Genomic DNA, 18,970 nt, shown 5'->3' with positions numbered 1-18,970 from the left:
ATCTGTCAGGATGATGTGGTTCTATACGATCTCTGTCAGGATGATGTGGTTCTATACGATCTCTGTCAGAATGATGTGGTTCTATAAGCTCTGTCAGGATGATGTGGTTCTATACGATCTGTCAGGATGATGTGGTTCTATAAGACCTGTCAGGATGATGTGGTTCTATACGATCTCTGTCAGGATGATGTGGTTCTATAAGATCCGATGAAGAGAAGCTAAAACAGGAGAAATATGATATCTTTTGCGAAATCGTGTCGGTAGTCTTGCTGCAGAGTTTTGGATCAACTGCAGGGTTTTTAATGACAAATCCTCTCTGTCGATGAAATGATGCCCACGCTGTGGTTTGAGTGTTCGACATCTATTTGTTTTAAGCAACAGCAAATTTCCAACCCTAGATTAACGTTAAGACTATATAATCAATAATTCATTTTAAATACATGAATTATATTAAAACAAACTAAAGTATGTTTGCAGTATCCATCTCATCGCCTCATGTCAAAGCTCCTCATATTGGATGGGGGATAACAGATTTATTAGTTTGGAAAAAAAGACCTGAACTTTTGTCTTTGCTTGGATTTAACATTGTTTCTCTATTGGACCTCTATGTACTTGGTGATTATCTCTTCATAACAGCAATACTCTGTGTGCAATCTACAGCATTTCAAATGAGTCTTATTCTACCGTTTGTGTCTATGTGTCCCGTGCAGGTAATTCTCAACTAGGTGCAACCATTGTGGACGCCTTGGACACGTTGTACATCATGGGTCTGCGCGAGGAGTTCAAGGACGGCCAGGAGTGGATCGAGCAGAATCTGGATTTCGGCGTGGTGAGTACCTCTCTTCCTTTTATACACCTGAAGCCCAGTTCAGCCCAAAGATTTGAGAAAAGATGATTTGAAACTTGCAATTTGCCGGTTTGCAACATCCTGAAACCCGTCAGTTTACGGCAAAGCAAAAAGAGTGACATCTCCAGAGCAACTACTCTCCTATTTATTATTCAACTGCCAGCTTTTCAGGCTTTTTGTAGCTGAAAATAATTTTTAGTGTCATATAACCTGAATGACGATACTGAGACTGAGTTAAATACAAAAGTTGCGCTTTTAGTTGTAATAAAATGACGAAAACATAAAAAAACCAGAGGGCAAATCTGAACCATTGACTGTGTGTAAAAGTGGACGTTGCTTCTGGGTCTAAAAAATGAGGCTGATGCGGAAATGCCTTAAGCTGCAATACCACCGAAGGCCACTAGAGGCTGGCTCCTAAAAGCCTCCAGCTCCATAGACTCCCATTCAACTGGTCTCATTCATTTTGAAGTCACATTTTTTTTCATGAGTTATTTTGGTATTGTTAGTGAAAGTCGCTCCTTCTTATTAGTTTTCTGGCGGGTTTTGGGGTCATGTCTGTTTGATTGACAGGCCTGTGGTTCAGTCAGGTTACGGCTATCGGTGGGCGGGACGTAGTTTCCAATCACATCAGTCAGATCCACCGCTCGCTCCTCCCCAGCTCGTCCAAATATGATCACTTCTGGCTGCAAACCGCTCTGAACTAGCAAGACGGCGCCGGCCGATGTCTGAACTCGAGGCTTCATCACGGCCGTTCACAAACCAGCGGGTGACGTCACTGCTGGTTGCCGCTACGTCTGAACTGATTGTGGGGAACGGTTCCTGAGGACTCGGGGATTCCTCGGACTTGAGGTTCAGTCCTGATGATGGTCTGAAAACTGTTTGTTCCCACTCTGAACAAGCTGCTCTGGAGTTGTAAGAGGAGACTTCTTGTAATAACTATCAGAATCACTTGAGTGGTATTGTTGCTGCTAAATGAGTCTTCGATGACAGAATATTTTCAGTGTTCCCAAGGCCTCACATGTAGCATTTAACATTACAATAACAACACTCGATTTCATCATGTCAAACACATTACATCAGCACATTTTTTCCTTTTGCTCGATGCCCTGCTTTCCAAACACTCATCCTCCATCTTTCCTTTTTGTCCTTTTCGGTCTGTTTCCATTTCCCCTCCTCTCCTCTCACCCCTTTCCATTCACAGTCTCTCGTTTCCGTCTCACTTGTCCATCAGCTGTGCAGCTCCCCTCATTTATTTCCCTGTTTCAATCCTCCTCTCCCATCACCAGCCTTCTTTTCCTCCCCTCTACCTGTCAATCACCTCCCTTTCTGTTATTTTTTTTAACTGTCACACTCTTACGACCCCATCTTCATCCCACCTCACCTTTTTATTAGCATCTCTTCTTTGTCTTTGTTGTCATCTTTTCCATCCGTCTTTGTTAATAATCTCTTAGTATTCTCTGGCCTTTTATTATTGTCAATCTCCCTCTTTCTATTATGTTTAACAATCACATTTGTATCTTTCCTCTATCCATCATCTCTTCTTTTTATCCAGCTTACCCTCGGTCCATCCTCAGTTATTTTTTTACTTTATTCTTTTCACCTCCATAATTAGCAGTTTGTCTTTGCATTTATTTCCTGCCCTCTTGCACCCCTTCACCGCCCCTCCATCATTTTCCAACCTGTTTTCTGTCTTGTTACCAAATTCTATCTTTTCATTTTTTCCTGATGACTTTTTTCTTTTGGTTCACTCCCATTTCTTCACACCGAACTGTGCTTCTTGTCATTCATCTTCTCACCTGGCATAGCGCTCTCTCCATCTTTTTTATAATCCTTACATATTGTACGCCTTTAGTCTGTTCCCCGGTTCATATTTTCTCTCTACTTGCCCATTATGTCATTATTCTTTTATCCCTCTCCACTTTGATCAGTGTTCCCTAAATTTCTCTCCAAATGATCGTTCTGTTCACACTCTGTCAGGCCTTCTCTTTTCTCCCCATCTTCTTTTTTTATTTTTTTATTTCGTTACTTTACACTGGCACCAAAGTCTGACACCCGGGCTTGTTAGTCCCCCCCACCGAGGCAATCACAGCGCAGCTAGCAGGTAAGCAGAGTGGGATCTAAGAGCCTGACACTTGGAGGGCTAATTAACCTCCGGATCACTATGGATGAGCAGCGGAAAGAGGAACGGAGGGAGAAAATGGGGAGAGTGAAGGAGGAGAAAGACTCAGATCGAATGGAGGACGAGGGATACATTGGGTGTGGAGAAACAGAGCTTAGAGAACAGAGGAGGAGGCAGCAGGAGAAATGAGAGGAACGGAGAAACATCAGGGAGGGAGAGAGGGAGGAAAGAAAGAGGGATGCGGACGGGTGAAGAGTCGATGAAGTTGAAGCACAGAAACAAAGGCAGGAAAAGAGGTTTTGGATCGACGTTTGGATGTGAAGGTGAAAGAAAGAAGGACGAGGAAATCTCAGTGTGGTTGAATAGAAAGATTGGAGGAGGAGATGAAAAGAACAAAGTGACGGTAATGGAGATGGAAATGGGAAGGAGGAAAGAAATAAAAAGGAAGTCAAGAAAAGACAAGTTAGGAGGTACACAATACATATTTTCAGAATATTCTAGGAAACAAAAAATGTTCTCATATTTTTGCCCACATGTCTGCTGTTTTCTAAAACATGACAAATGCCTACGGGAACATGGATGAGCCACTATTTTGTCACTATTTTTGTTTATTCTTTGGGGATGAAAGCATTTTAAAATTTTAAATCATTTAAATTTGATTATCCCATTAAAGCTCATGTCTGATCAGCTGCTAGCTCTGTAACCATGAATGAGTTAATTAGATACCAGGCAGATATCAAAATGTAAAGTGTAGGTGTAAATCAAAACGTATGTATAATGTTTGTACGTTCAGATTTGATTTGGGTTATAACTCGGAGAATAAGAAGTGTGACTGCAGCAATTGGATGCTAAAGGTTAAAGAGTTTTGCTGTGGAGCTTCACAAAGTTTTTAATCTCTAAAATGTCCATGATATCAGACTATATCTGCTTTACTAAAATTATTAAAAGTTTGGATTTGTTAAATAGCTCTTCTGAAATGGAAGACGGTTGAGCGGAAAATGAACGGAGATGAGGTGCATTATATGGAGTGAGTCAGAAAGACGGGGAGAGGAAACAAGATTTTGGACGTGACGGTGAAAGAAAGTGAGAAGGATGGGACAGAGATAAAGCTGGGTTAGACGTAACAGAGAATTTCATGGTCATCAAACCCAACAAAACAGAAACACAAGGAATGAAAATCAGCACATTAATTTTACAATATACGGAGAACCAACATTGCCAAAATAAAAAAAAATAATATCATAAAGAAAAAAACGACTCAATAATTAAATTAATCAGCAATTAAATGCACCACATACTTAAAAACAAATGAAAGCATTAATTGATTAATAAAATGTGACATTAATTGATCTTTTTGTTTTAACTTGCTTCTGTATTTATTTACCTTTGTATTAATTCCCTTGTGTTCATTTTCCCCAATTTTAGTTTTTTTACATTTCTTCTGCAAATAAGTGCCTTTCTCCCACTCCGGTGGCCAGACTCACTACGGATATTATTACCTCCAGTCAGGAAATCACAAGAGAACTGAGGCCTTGAGCTAATCAAGCTGAAAGTAATAGTGTCAGTCAGGACTATTTATTTTTCTCTTGGACCCTCTGATTACAAACCAGACACTTTTGGTTTGTAATCAGCCGGTGTGGGGACAAGGCCGGTGCAATTTATTCACGCTGATGTGGATCGAGTAGTCGGCGAAAAGAGATGAAAATACCCTCATTTGCATAATGATGCCGAAAAGCAAAAACAAATGTAAAAAGAATAACAGATATTAAAGTTTGGGGAAATTAATGGTTTGGGGGTATGCAAAGGGAACAGGATACAGATATAAATACATAAATAAGCAAATTTAGAAATGAGTAAATGAATAACACAATTGAAAATTAAATGGGAAAGTAAATAAACAGGAAATAATTCAAAGCTAAATAAATATAAAAGCAAGTTAAAACTGAAATATCAATTCATGTCACATTTCATCGCTGTATAATGCTTAGTTTTGAATTGCTTCTTTTCAATTCTGGTGCATCTAATTGCATATTTATTTGTTAGGTCATTTATTTACAGTTTTTTCAGTCTTCCATACTAAATGAGCCTTTTGGATTAATTTAATAAAAATTAATGGTTTTGTTTTGCACACTGATATCTAAACTACCCACCTGAAGCAGCCAGTGTAATACAACTATGCTTTTCAACAAACAATATGAGATCTGTGGCTTGTGAAAACGGTGGAGAATTATGACAGTCGCATGAGGCGATGAGTAAAGAATTGCAGATGTGCTTAAGTTGAGGAGGAAGACTCGGGCAGGAGAGGAGAGCCCTTTGGTTCCACAGGGGGGGAATGGAGAGAAGAGACCAGAGGGAGGAGAGGACGAGACTTGAAGCTGCTGTTAACAAGTGAGAGAAGGAGGGAGGTGGGTCGCTATGTTTTCGTTAATGGCTTGGTTTGTTGCTCTTATACCTGCAAGCATTAGGTGAGGGATCCCGGTATTAGCTTCCATCTGCTGTAACATGCATGAAAGGTTCAGCTAGCTCAGGCTAAATCTTAGCAATGTGTTCATGACATTACTCTGGCTTTTTGCTCTGGTCTTCTACAAACAGGTAATTTCCCAGCTCATGGGGAGGAATATTTGTCAAGCCTGGAGTGGCCTGGCAGCATAATTGACAGCAAAAGTGTTATTAAGCTTGGCCCTTGTGAATTTCAAAGATTTGTTCAACCCAAAGGGTGCAGCCGTTTCCAGCCTCTCTAGTCAGAGCTCGGAGGCTGGAATAAAGCCATAGTCTGGATTTCCATTTAGGAGATTAAAGACATCACTCTTAGTCAAGTTTAATCACTCGTCTGTGCACATTTGAGTGCAAGTTCCCCACATTACACCGAGCTCAACTGCTGCTGTTTGGGCCATCCCAGTTAGAAGAAGCTTGGTCTCTATGGGGAGAATGTTTTTTACCTTTTTCCCTTTGATCGCTTCATAGCATATGATTAGGACTGACTTTGAATCAGGTTTTAGTTACCTATTAGTGAAGCATGCAAAAAAGAAGTTATTAAATTAGGTATATACTTCCCATTTGCATTTAAAGGACAGTATTTAGTGTAGGCAGACAGCCTTGGGAGGGCAGGATAGGTTGAGTAAATAAATAGTAGTTATTGGACGTAACTGCAGTTCTACGAGTATGTACGTCGTTTGTTTCTTTCAGGGCGGGAGGTCCCGTTGCCGGGGCGACCCGCTCTCCAAGGCAATGGTATGGGAAATACTGAGGGACCATCGTTACTGTCAGGATAACGTTATGTAGTTGTTTTGGTGACCTTGCTGTTATGAAGGCTAACGGGCTAAGACGCACCAGCGTCTCCCATACAATAATATAACAGGTTAAACATAACAATCATTTGAGCCAGATAAGTTAAACTATCATAGTTTATTTGTTTTCTAATCAACAGTGACTGCACCAGTTATTTTGCTGATACCGTACAGGAAAACATCTGCAGTCTCTTTTTTAATACAAGGAGTCATTCTGTAAACTCTGATAGATATGAAGGACAGTTTGAGTTGTTAATGTTACTGTCCACTTCACTGGGTTTTCTTTTTAACACTTAGGCCCAGCGGCCTGCTGTTTCACAACACCTAAGCCCAGGGAACCGAAAAAAAACAAACAACTATGCTGAATGCGTAGGTTTATGAGCGTGTGTGTGGCTGTGAGGCCGACGACTGGACACCCGAGCAGAGTACGCAGTTAGCAGTTCAGCTGTGTGAGCGTAGCAGTGCAGTGTGTGTACAGTTAACTACTACAAACCAAGTTCCCACGTCTTGCTTACCACCCGCTGAATAAAGAAAAGGGGGTTAGCCCAAAGTTAGCGACAGTGTATTAGCCTTACCTGACAAGGCTCACTTAAGGTGGACTCAGCTTCACGGAGGATTCTCATTGTAGGGCCGGCTCTATTCTTTTCTTGAATTTTATTTTTTTAAATCCTATGAAAAAAATGTTCAGTCATTAAAAAGTCCAATAATAGTATTTATAAAAAAATCAGACCTACAAAAGCAAAGATGTTTGATTCACATGCCCGTCCCTGCAGCTAGCTGCTAGATAAAACTGACAATTGAAGGTTTGAATCTACTCAGTTCAAGCTTTATTTTATTAATGTTTTGCGACTTTTGAATACATATCGTCAAGTCCAAAATTATGCAAACATGTTTAGTTTTTGGTCAAATAGCTGCTCACCACTGCTTACACAGCTCCTAAACCCTGCAGAAATCCTAAGAAAACCCAGCTTTAGTTTTTTGCTCTATTAAATATAGATTAAATCCTTTTTTTTTGTTGTTTTCCTTTGACCTCGCTGACCTCTCTGACCTCACTGACTTCACTTGGAGCCCCAGTGGAATATAACAAACGTTCTGCACATAAGAAAGAAACTAGTGGTGAGAGACATTTCAGGGGTGAAATGTTTGCTTGTTGCATTATCTTACCACATAAAAACAATACAATCGTGTTGTTAATGTTTTTGTGTTTCAGATGTTCATTGTTTCAAAAACAATTCATGGTTCTCGTATGCTTTTAACAAATTTGTGCACGTTTTCATTGCATATGTTCCACCACCTCCATTCCGCCACCCACATGCCGCCCCACCACCACCACATCTTCCCGCTCCAGCTTTACCCTAATGAATGATTAAATAGCTGCCATGTCAAGTTGAGCCAAGCAGTGAGTCATTGCGGGACTCTCCTGTATCCTGTTTGGGCCCCCGCACTGCAGCGTGCCCTGGGATGATGAAGGATGTGTCGGCATGAGGTCTCCATCCATCGGCAGACTCAAAGATCCACCAAATTAATAGACTCTGTTAACTAACACATTAATAACCCTGGTTAAAGTGAAGATGTGATCAGACACGATGCAGCAGAGATGGAGAGATAAATTCATTCAAGCTGTCAATTTCACTTCAGCCAAGTTTGATTTACTGGATTCATTAATACAGGAGTTCCTTTTTCACATTTTTATTGCAGTGTGTGCGGCGGAAACGTTTAATGTGGCCCGTGGCACGATGTTTTTTCAGTCAAGAAGAAATGCAGAGTTGTGTTTCACGCTCTTTGGAGAAGCAAAAAAACAAAAAAGAAAAGATGGCCACCGTGCTGTTTCATTTTCATGTCCTTGCTAAGCTTTCATGGTCCTACGCAGTGAAAGCTGTCATATTTGGCATGATCAGACGCCTCCTCTCTCATTCGTTCCCCTTCCCCTCGTGGCCTTTAGCTGAAGGAGAAAGAAGTTTGACAGTGACTTCCCCGGATCTGTTTGCTCTGCTCTCTTATTACCTGGAATGACAGGTCGTTGCAGAATTTTATATTTTAACCGAGTCGCCTGGATGACATGTTTTTCAATAGTTTCTCTACAGACTTAAAGGACAAATCTTCACGTTTCGTCATATTTTATTGAAGGCTTTGAGCCAAACTATGTTATACCTGTGCACAAAATAAATGAGGTTTTATGCACATTAGTGGTTGAAACTATGTGAATTTCTTCAATATGACCTGAAACTTTGTGCAGCAATAAATGCAACTAAACATCTCTCGTAACTGTTGATCCAATAATCTGTACCAAACGGCTTCAACTCCGGGATGTTTGTGGGTTTCCTCACATGGACTGCTCCCTCCAGGACCTTTCACAACATTTTTATTGGAATAACACCAGGACTTTGACTGTGTCATTCCAAAACATGAACTTTATTCTTCTTTAGCCATCATGTGGGAGAACAACTCATTTGCTTTGGTTGTTGTTTTGCTGCATTGACCCAGTTTCTCTCGAGATTCAGCTCAATGACAGATGTCACTGACATTTCCCTTTAGAATTGCCTGGTGTAATTCATTGTTGCATCAATGATGGCAAGATGTCCTGGTCCAGACCATGATACTACCACCATCATGTTACACAGACTAGATAAGGTTCTTATGCTGGAATCCAAATAAAAAAACGATTATTTTTTTTAAAGCAAAAAAGTGTGGATTTTCCTTAGTCTTCCGTAACTTGTATTTAATATCCACTGCTTGGTTCTTATGAAGTAGGAACACAAACAAAGATGCAGACGAACAGAAACAGCGTTTATAGTTCAGCTAACACAGAGTACAAAGTTCAAATTCATCATGAGAACAGAGTAGATCTTTTTTGAACCCTGTAACTCCCTCCTAGCCTGGTGTTACCTGGTGCAGGACCCGGTGTTACCTGGTACAGGACCCGGTGTTACCTAGTAAAGGACCCGGTGTTACCTGGTGCAGGACCCGGTGTTACCTTGTAAAGGACCCGGTGTTACCTGGTAAAGGACCCGGTGTTACCTAGTAAAGGACCCGGTGTTACCTGGTGCAGGACCCGGTGTTACCTTGTAAAGGACCCGGTGTTACCTGGTGCAGGACCCGGTGTTACCTTGTAAAGGACCCGGTGTTACCTGGTGCAGGACCCGGTGTTACCTTGTAAAGGACCCGGTGTTACCTGGTAAAGGACCCGGTGTTACCTGGTAAAGGACCCGGTGTTACCTTGTAAAGGACCCGGTGTTACCTGGTAAAGGACCCGGTGTTACCTTGTAAAGGACCCGGTGTTACCTGGTAAAGGACCCGGTGTTACCTGGTAAAGGACCCGGTGTTACCTTGTAAAGGACCCGGTGTTACCTGGTAAAGGACCCGGTGTTACCTTGTAAAGGACCCGGTGTTACCTGGTAAAGGACCCGGTGTTACCTGGTGCAGGACCCGGTGTTACCTTGTAAAGGACCCGGTGTTACCTGGTAAAGGACCCGGTGTTACCTGGTAAAGGACCTGGTGTTACCTGGTAAAGGACCCGGTGTTACCTGGTATTACCCTCTGGCTAACAGTCCAGGGTTGAAACTTGCAGGCAGCTAACCAACTGTAGCAGCAGCGACCTGTCACTCAAAGCAGCTCTGCCCTTAATTCACAACAAACCTTAACTCCAAGTCTTCTCAGAGTTAACATAATGAAGTTCTTTCAACAGAACCTCACAACATGATGCATAACTTTAAGCCTTAATACAGTTTACATGGGTGTGTTATAATATATGTAATTATAAGAGAGTACCTGTCGGTCAGGATAATCATCTTCAAGTTAATATGCAAGTTGACATAATCATAGTGTTTCTTCCAAAAAGATTGCACACAATCTGACCCTGCAGCTTTCTGAAAGAAGCGCGTGACTCCGACTCTACATTTATCAAAATATAGCCATGACCTCAGGAAGAGGCAGTTTTACAGCAGTGACAGGATCCAATTAAAATAACCACTCAGCTATGACAGGAAACTCTACAAAGAAGAGAAGGCAAGGCTCGACACAGACGGTGCGAGGGTGTTCGGCAGAAGGGCCCCAAAAAATTGTGGAATAACCTTCCACTGGGAATCAGACAGGCGACCTCAGTGTCTTCCTTCAAATCTCTTTTAAAAACTCATTTACAGTATATACCATTATAGTTTTTTTTCCGATTTGTTTTATTTTTTCACTCTTTTATTTATTATTAAGATTTGAATGTATTTTATGTATGATGTTATTTTCTAATTGCCTGATGCTTAATTTCTAATTATAAATTGTATTTTCAGATTTTATGTCTGAAGCACTTTTTCAAACTTGTCTTTAAAAATGATGAATTAAATACTTTATTTTTATTATTAAAGAGATGGTATGGGTGGTAGATATCAATAAAGAAGAAAAGGATGCAGACAGAATGGGAGGACACTTACAGTTTTTCTTTCAGAGAAATCTTATGATAGAAGACGCGAGAGTGAAGTGACTCTTCCGTCTGGCTGTGCGACTTCATGACAAAATCATTGATTTAAATCAAAACTTATTTTCCCGTACCGCTCTCACGCTTCATTGCACAACCTGTGTAATCCCTCGCTGCCCTATCCGTGTTCCCTGCAGGCGCTGTTAAATCAGGGTTGTTTTATAGCTGTGCTGCTCATCGGGTCTGTGCTCCTGAACCACAGTTGTAAATGGTGAACGAGTGAGGCTGACTGACAGACAGGGACTCAGATAGATGGATGAATAAAGCTGGCCGTCAGCTTTATGAGAGCCTCCCAGCCCTCATCATGTTCAATACAGCATCCCGTAACTGCATCCACCTCGCGACTAAAAGCCCGTCCTGCTTTTCTATATGCTGTCCTATTACGTGCTTTAAGACTAGTGAATATTTCAAGCTGCTCGAATATGTAGTTTCAATTTTTTGAAATAATATATCAGGGCTATTGTGTATTATTTAAAAAAGGTTTGCTCACTTATCTTTCTGTTATTGGTTTAAAATAGCTATTTCATATGATTATTTTTTTTGCAATAATACCGGGGGCAACATTTTTTACCAGTAGTATCATTTTATGCTGTGCTCATTTTTGCCCCACCATTTGCAAATGCATTTACCTGTAATACCTTAGAGCAAATGCAAAAAAACATACAACCAGAAGACAGATGATTAAAATAAAGGAAAACATTGAGGAGGGACAAAAAGGCCACAACAGTGGAGGAGAAGCTGTGGAGATGAGAAGCACTCTGCAGTCCTTGTTCAACACTCTCGACTTCACACATAGAGTCTGACGCAGGACACAGCTGCATGTGACACTTGTACATTATCACACATCCTGACTGTGGAAAACCATTTTAACTCAAGGTCACATCGAAGTGCTGCTGCAGTCATGTTGTGTTTTGCTTAAACCACAGTGACGGCCAGAAACAAAGTGTTAGTACACTCGCACAAGTGACTGATCCACTTTGAGGAGGGATTCAGACGTGTTACGACCAAGAGGCCAAAATCCAACCTGCTACTCTCAAACCAGATCCTGAGACGGGGCGGTGTGATATTCAGAGGAAGCACCAGATTTCCAGACTGAAACCCACCGTGCGCTACAACTGCATCTGAATGCAGCGCAGCACTGTGACGTGCATGGAGCAGGGGGAAGCGATAGCCTTTGTGAGCAAGTCCACAAGTTAAGTCGCTCGTTCTGAAGGAAAATGTTTGGTGCAAACGACCTAAACTGCGGCGTGATGGCGCTTTGGTTCTCCAACATGACAACACGCTCGCTCACAGCAGCTTGAAAACTCACGAATCGCTTACCCTCAGTCACCCAAGAATTGCTCCCCACCGCCCCTACTCAACCGAGCTGGCTCTCTTTTTGTTCTCCAACAATTTGACGCTCCAGTTTCAAGTCCATTGTGAAATCGACGATGTTTCCGGACCAGTAGCGTGAAACTCAGGTGTTGAGGTTGATCAAGTGACGTTACTTGGAATACTTGATAATCACAGAGGTTATTTCTTCCTCCTGGTGCGTGCTCTTCACGCTGCTGCGCTGGGTTTTCGCATAACAGGAGTAATATCAAAACGGTTTCATTGCCCTTTGTAAACATTATACAGTCAACTTTAGATAAGAAAATCATTGTGGGGGGAGCGACAGTGACTTGCTGATCCATATCCAGTTCTAATGGAAAGGCTTCCCAGCATCAGTAATATCCATAGAATGTATATAAAAGTGTTCGTAGCTTCTGGGTCTCACAAATGAGGCCGATGTGGAAGTGACTTAAGCTACAATACCACCGAGTGCCACTGCAGGTTGCCTCCAAAAGGCCTCTCCTCCATTGACTCCCATTCAACTTCTCTCATGAAATTTGACGTCAATAAAATTTCTCCACCAGTTATCTCTGTGTTGTTAGCAAAAGTCACTCCTTCGTATCAGCGGTCCATCTGAAAATAATCCGTCATTAATTCAAAAATAAGCCTCAGAAAGCTGTTTTTGGGGGCGTGTCTGAATGATTGACAGGCCTGTGGTGCAGTCAGGTCACGGCTATCGGTGGGCGGGACGTAGTATCGTCAGGTTTCCAATCAGATAGATTCGCCCAAATTTGGTCACTTCCAGGTCCAAACCGCTCCGAACGAGCAAGATGGCGACGCCAACATCCGAGCTCGAGGCTTCATCACGCCCTTTCACAAACCAACGGGTGACGTCACTGTTGGTTGGCGCTTGGTGATATCTGACAATATCTAACAGCTCTTTGTGTTAATGGTAAGATGCAGGGAGAAACTTTGAAAGAATTCAAAGTTAGATAAAGCCGTTAAACCGCTACGACCACCAGTTTTGAATCATGAACACGAGTGTCACGGCTGAACGTCGAAACGGGTTCTGAATGTTGTCTGTCAACATCTCCTCTTGACTGGACGTCACGGTCATCTCATCAGGGAACAGAATCGATCACTGCGTAAACTGCAATTATTTTTTTTCGATCCGAGGACACAGTCCACCGTGTCCCCCTCTGGAGTGCATGTGCTATAAACCGAGGTCAACCAGACTGCAGGTTAAGTCCTCGTTTCTTGTGTTTTCATTTCTAATGTGAACATTTCAGAGCAAGGTCTCATTATAATGTTCAAGCAGCTCTCATCATTTGAATGTAGTGGGCTGCAACGTGTTCCAGACGAGTAATCGTCCTCCATCACAGTCGCCCTGTCATCAAGGATGTTGTCAATCACAGAGAAATGTACGAGTTCAACATGAATTACTTTTTCTCTGTTGATTATTTCACTTGCAAAGTACTCCACTGGGATAAAGTCTGCTTTTAAATGTTCCTGCCTGATGCAGGATTTGTTTAGAAATACAAATTACCTTCGGAGTGGAGTTTCAAAGCCGCCACGGTCTCTGTCCTACTTTGCGTTTTCAGCTGCACGGTGATGGAGATCGTGCTACAGGTCGTGTGCATCAGCATTAAAGTCTTGCCAAAAAGCCATGTTGGCATGTGTTGTGATTTATACTATCTCCGGACTGAGCCAAAGTCAGACATTTATACACTCTGCTATGAAGTAGGAGGAGTATTTTGCTTTAGATGCTGCTGGAGGTTTTCGGTTACTTGAGTTATCTGCTTGGGTTTCTGAGTGAAAAGGCGATTCAGTCTGAGACGCTGAGCTGTTGTGAAATAAAAAGCTATAAAGGTGATATAAAGCAGAGATTACTGGTGGTTTGGCTTCTTCTTTTTTGTTTGCCTACTCTGCATGCTTTTTTTCATGTTGTTGAAAGGAACACTTTATCAAATGATATGACACAAATTAAATTAAAAGATGAAAGTGAATATTGCAAAACCCAACACAATGACAAATTAAGCATTTTGATTTTGAATTCCAATGTTTTTTCTTTGTTCTCCCAGAATGCCGAGGTGTCAGTGTTTGAGGTCAACATCCGCTTCATAGGAGGACTGTTGGCTGCCTACTACCTGTCTGGACAGGAAGTAAGTACATCACGTGTGTGTGTGTGTGTGTGTGTGTGTGTGTGTGTGTGTGTGTGTGTGTGTGTGTGTGTGTGTGTGTGTGTTTGTGAGATTACAAGTGAGAAGCATCTTTGCATTTGTCGGAAACTTGATGAACTCCGGTGTTTCGTGCTGAAGATCACAGAGATGGCAAAAATTAGAAATTGGTGAAGATTGTTGAGACGTTGGTTTGTGTTTTTATTACCTGTATTAAAGGGGTGAGATGAAAGAGTGATGAGAGGAGAAAGAGATTTAAAAGAATATTTCGTTCCATCTTCCATCCTCCCGTATTTTCTCCTCCTCTTCATACATTCATGCACATTTTTTTTTACGTCTCTTCCTCCTCTGCTCTGCTCCCGTTAAGGCCGGCAGGCAGATTTAGTTTCTTGTTTAAGAATCGGGTGAAACTTAAATCCAACCATCCATTTTCTGTCCTATTTCTCTCCTTTTCTTTCTCTCCAACGATCCCATCTATCCCAGCTTTCATGCCCAGCCAAGCGGTGTTCGCTCTATAACGGGAGCAAATACATCAAATATCTGCTCAGCACAACCTCCGCAACCATCTATCATCATTTTATTTTGGTCTCTGTCCCGGCCAAACTATTCTTTGAAGTCATACAGTTTACCTAAAATACCGCTCCAAAACACAATTACTTATTTTCAGTATGAGCTCTAACAAACATGATCCTTCGCTGTGTTTAATTATGGCCCTTTAGTGCACCATTAACACGAGAACCGCGAACATAAAAGCCCAGAGAACTGCAGACGGGGGTCATTTTTACCTCCTGTCGTAACAGCAGCTGCAACGCGAAGAGCTCGTTTCCTGAAGCAGTTAAGTTGTTCATTTCTATCTATTTTCCTCAAATGATAAACGATATTTGACAAAATAATTTTCAAGATTTATTAGTTTATAGGGTTTATTTACTTTAAAATTGCATCAGACTGTTTTATCCGGCTACAGATGAAATATCGTAAATACAGTTCAATGCATAAACAAACAACAACAAAATAATTAACACATTTAAATGATTCATTTTTCGCAAAAGAAAAATGTTTTTTGATAATAACGCAACATTTTAGGCCTGTAGTAAAAATGAAGAAGCGATCCCTCCTGACTCGAGGTGACGACCCCCCGGGTTCCAGGTCGTTGCCCGGTTCTCCGTGCATCCAGTCATCCTGCGCCGCTCTCGCAGTCTCAAGCAGCTGTTACTGATCTGGTTGAGCCGACACTAGAGAATAAATAGCAATATAGTTCATTTGTCACATGTAGGCTTTCAGGTACAATCCCAGTGAAATCTAGCTACTTCATTCATAAATATATATATATAGGCAACACAGCCTCCTACATTATCCTGTCGGCTATATTATAGCCTATGTAGGCTATATGCTAGGTAGCCTAAGAATTTATTGTTATTGTTTTTTTTAGCTGGCAAGAAACAGATTGCTCACCTATATGTGCTCCCACTTGGTCGGAGGGCTGCTGCTATATGGGCACAGTGGGGGGTCCCGGTCCTGTCACCAGAAGCGCGGGCCTTTTTCAGTTCGTCTCCTTGTCCACAGATGACTATTTTTCTTCCGGTAAAATTGAGGGGTCAATTATTTCTTCACCATCAGCATACTCTCCCTTCCTCATGTCCAGCACAAAAGTGCCCAAAATCCACAGCGACAGCCGATACTGATTGCACAGCGGGCGTCAGTGAGAGATACGACATTCTACCTCGGTTACAGTAACTTTTTGCAGGTGTACCACACCTTTAAATGTGTTTTGGTTTTATTCAAAAGTACATTTGCAAGTGAGGATTCTCTCTTTGGATATAAGATAACACGCATGACAACATGGCCTTGACACATGGCCTAAATATACTATTCGTAGCTTGCAATCTTACTAATGTTGCTAACTGGAGCCAATTCTTTGCATAATGTTACTCTTAAGCTGGCCTCCTACTGAGTCCAGCAGCACTTGGTTATACTATCTATCATCTCGTACTTTGGCTGTCTCAAATTGATACTATTAAGAGATACGTTTAATTAGGTCAGTACATGTATGGACATATCTATTAACATAAGGAGTTATTTGTTGCTATTAACTGAAAAAAGTGATGTTTCTGTCCGGCTCTGTTGCTGTTGAGGTTGAATAGCGCTGCTCTTAACAGATGAGTGTCAAATATTTCTCCAGGTTTTTTAGACATGAGCAGCCCTCACTCACTTCAGATCCTCCCATTCACATGAATTTGACACCACTGAAGCAGAATTGTGATGCATTTACTTTCCAGTTATGATTTGTCAAATAACAAAAAAAAAAATTATAAATTGCAGACTTGAACTGTGTTTCCTTAGAAACAAAAGTATTCTCACCAAGTGAAAACGTTTGAAATAATCAAGAGGGGTATAAATAATGACATAAAATGGGATTTTGATGAAGAAGTGAAGTGACATAAAGAACTAATTTATTCACGGTTTGACTTGGATTGAAATTAAACATTCTCAGAGAAGCTTCAGGAAATCAGCAGCAAAGATGAATAACTGCTCAGCAGATGACATGTTTTCCTAGAACCCATCAACAACTGTGACGTGCTCCCAGTAATAACACCCCAAACATTTAAAATATCCAACAAACTGTGCTCTGCCCCAGTGAGTGATGCACAGCGTGTGGGTTGGATGTTTGAAATTGATTAACTGAGATTTTTGCTGAATCACTTGGAATAACAACATAAGCTGAAGTGCCTCACAAGCAAAACTTAACGTCTCCTCCTCCACCCAAATCCAACTCAGCCACCCACTCAAGTGATAATAGAAGCAGTGGGTGGTGGGAGAGGAGGGCGATGGGGCATGGGAGGGCTCCGAGGAGAGACAGTGATGGAGGGAGCGGAGGAGAGGGTGGAGAAACCCTTGCGAGGATGAGCGGAGGGTGTTTGGAGGTGATTGTTGCCGATAAGGAGATGGGGAGTTGAGAATGAGGATGATGAATGGCCGAGGGGGGGAGAAAAGCAAGTGAGACTCATTCTTCACTCTCGCCGGACGTGTCCTTGAGCAAGGCACTTTACCCTCTCGACTGCTCCAGTCAACCGGCGGCAGAATAGATGGTTGTCACCGGGTTTCTCACGGAGGGGAAATTGTGTGCAACTGCATGAATATGAAGCAGTGCACACTCCCTGCAGAGAGGCAGCCTGTAAAAACAAAAACATAAAGTGAGGGATGGGCGGGCGGGGGGGAGGAAGGGGATAAAGGTTTGTCAGCATCTGTCTCAGTTAGATGTAAGCATGACAGTGGAGATGAACAGAGGTGGAAAGCAGCCGAGTACATTCATTCAAATCTGCTTTCCTCTTTCATTCGAGCACATTTCAGAGGGAAATATTCTACTTTCTACTCCACGACATTACCTGCAAGCTTTAGTTATTTTAACAGGTGAAGGTTTGACACAACGGATAATATGACAAGCTTTTAAAATACAACACATTATTACAGCTTTAACCTGTGGTTTCCAACCTGTTTGTCCTCTGATGTCTCCCATAGAGCGGTGTGCAGTCAGGTCATATTTTCAGATGTCTCAGTTGTTAACAGCTCCACCAAACAGTGATTTTTCCCTCTAAACTTCTAACGTGGTTTCATTTAAATAAATGTTCAAATGATCTAATATCTCAGCAAAAAAATCAAACATCAGAGAAAAAGTCCAGACACCGAAAACAGATTTGTGCATCAGAACTTTGTTTTTTCTTCTTTCCTCTCCCAGTAATCACCTGACAGCCCTTGAGCCTTGATTCTTGCTGTCCCATAAAAAGTAAAAAATAAAAAAAATGGGTATAAAGTGGTTGAAACTAGCTTCAACAGCAGCAGCTACTACAGTAACCTGCTGCTGCACACATCAAGTACTAACAATCTAATGATGTCATATAATGATGCATCTGTCAGGGAAAAAAAAACAGACTTGTAGTTTCATTCTTCAACTACATTTTGCTGCTGATACTTATGTACTTTTACTTAAGAAAGATTTTTCACACATGACTTTTGTAATGGAGAATTGTTACGTTGCTGAATTGGTACTTTTACTTTAGTAGGAGTTGAGTACTTGTGGATGGCTTGAAAGAACCAGAGAACCAAAATATGAGACAAACCAACGGCTGCAAAAACGAATGCAGACAATTTATAAATGTGTTACTTCTCGTACTAACCTGAGTCCAAACTGTTGGATGATTAAACATAACTGCAGCCACTGGAGAAATCCCAAGGTAACTTAGCACAGCTCGATGGCTCTTTAATGGCTCTGTAACTGTATTAAACTATATAACGACATTAAACTGCCCGCTTCTGTAAAAATATCTGCCCTGTTAGTACTCCCTTCTATTTTTTATATTCACTTTTAACTTCAGTGAGTACATAAACGTGCACGCTGGTACCTCAGCTATCAGTCTTATCCTGATGAGGGTGACATAGATCATAGCCTAACTTCCTAGTATGCATACTGCGCTTCAAATGAAACCCAGTTTCAGGTGAGTGTTTCACTTTGACTTTCATCCGCTCTCTCGTTCTGTGCAGTTCTCCTGAGTTTTACCATTTTGTCAGGCACCTGGATTCCCCTCATCAACAGTAATAGAAAACAAGTGAAAGGCTTGTACTCTGCAGTAAAGGTGTTGACTTTCATTTCTGCATGTGGATCATCTTATTTTACTTTTTGATGACTGTTCTATGACATGAGTTAAATGAAGCTAGCTAGAATATTCAGCTAATGTTGACATGAACAACCAGAAATCAGATGACGTAACA

At 41.5% G+C, this 18,970-nt stretch overlaps 1 protein-coding gene across 1 annotated transcript in view; it reads left to right on the top strand.

Annotated features, from left to right (window-relative positions):
• man1a2 (mannosidase, alpha, class 1A, member 2) overlaps positions 1-18,970 on the top strand; it is a 150,993-nt gene that overhangs the window by 75,937 nt on the left and 56,086 nt on the right. Inside the window, exons 5-6 of the mRNA XM_069155072.1 lie at positions 711-829; positions 14,111-14,191. Coding sequence (XP_069011173.1) covers positions 711-829; positions 14,111-14,191 — 200 coding nt within the window. The remainder of the gene's footprint in view (positions 1-710; positions 830-14,110; positions 14,192-18,970) is intronic.

This window comes from Embiotoca jacksoni, unplaced genomic scaffold (genome assembly GCF_022577435.1).
Source record: "Embiotoca jacksoni isolate LCO1_2020_lvr unplaced genomic scaffold, fEmbJac1.0.p SCAF_2, whole genome shotgun sequence".
NCBI lineage: Eukaryota > Metazoa > Chordata > Actinopteri > Embiotocidae > Embiotoca > Embiotoca jacksoni.
Note: the sequence above shows the minus strand (reverse complement) of the source record. Positions and strands in the feature narration are given on the sequence as shown.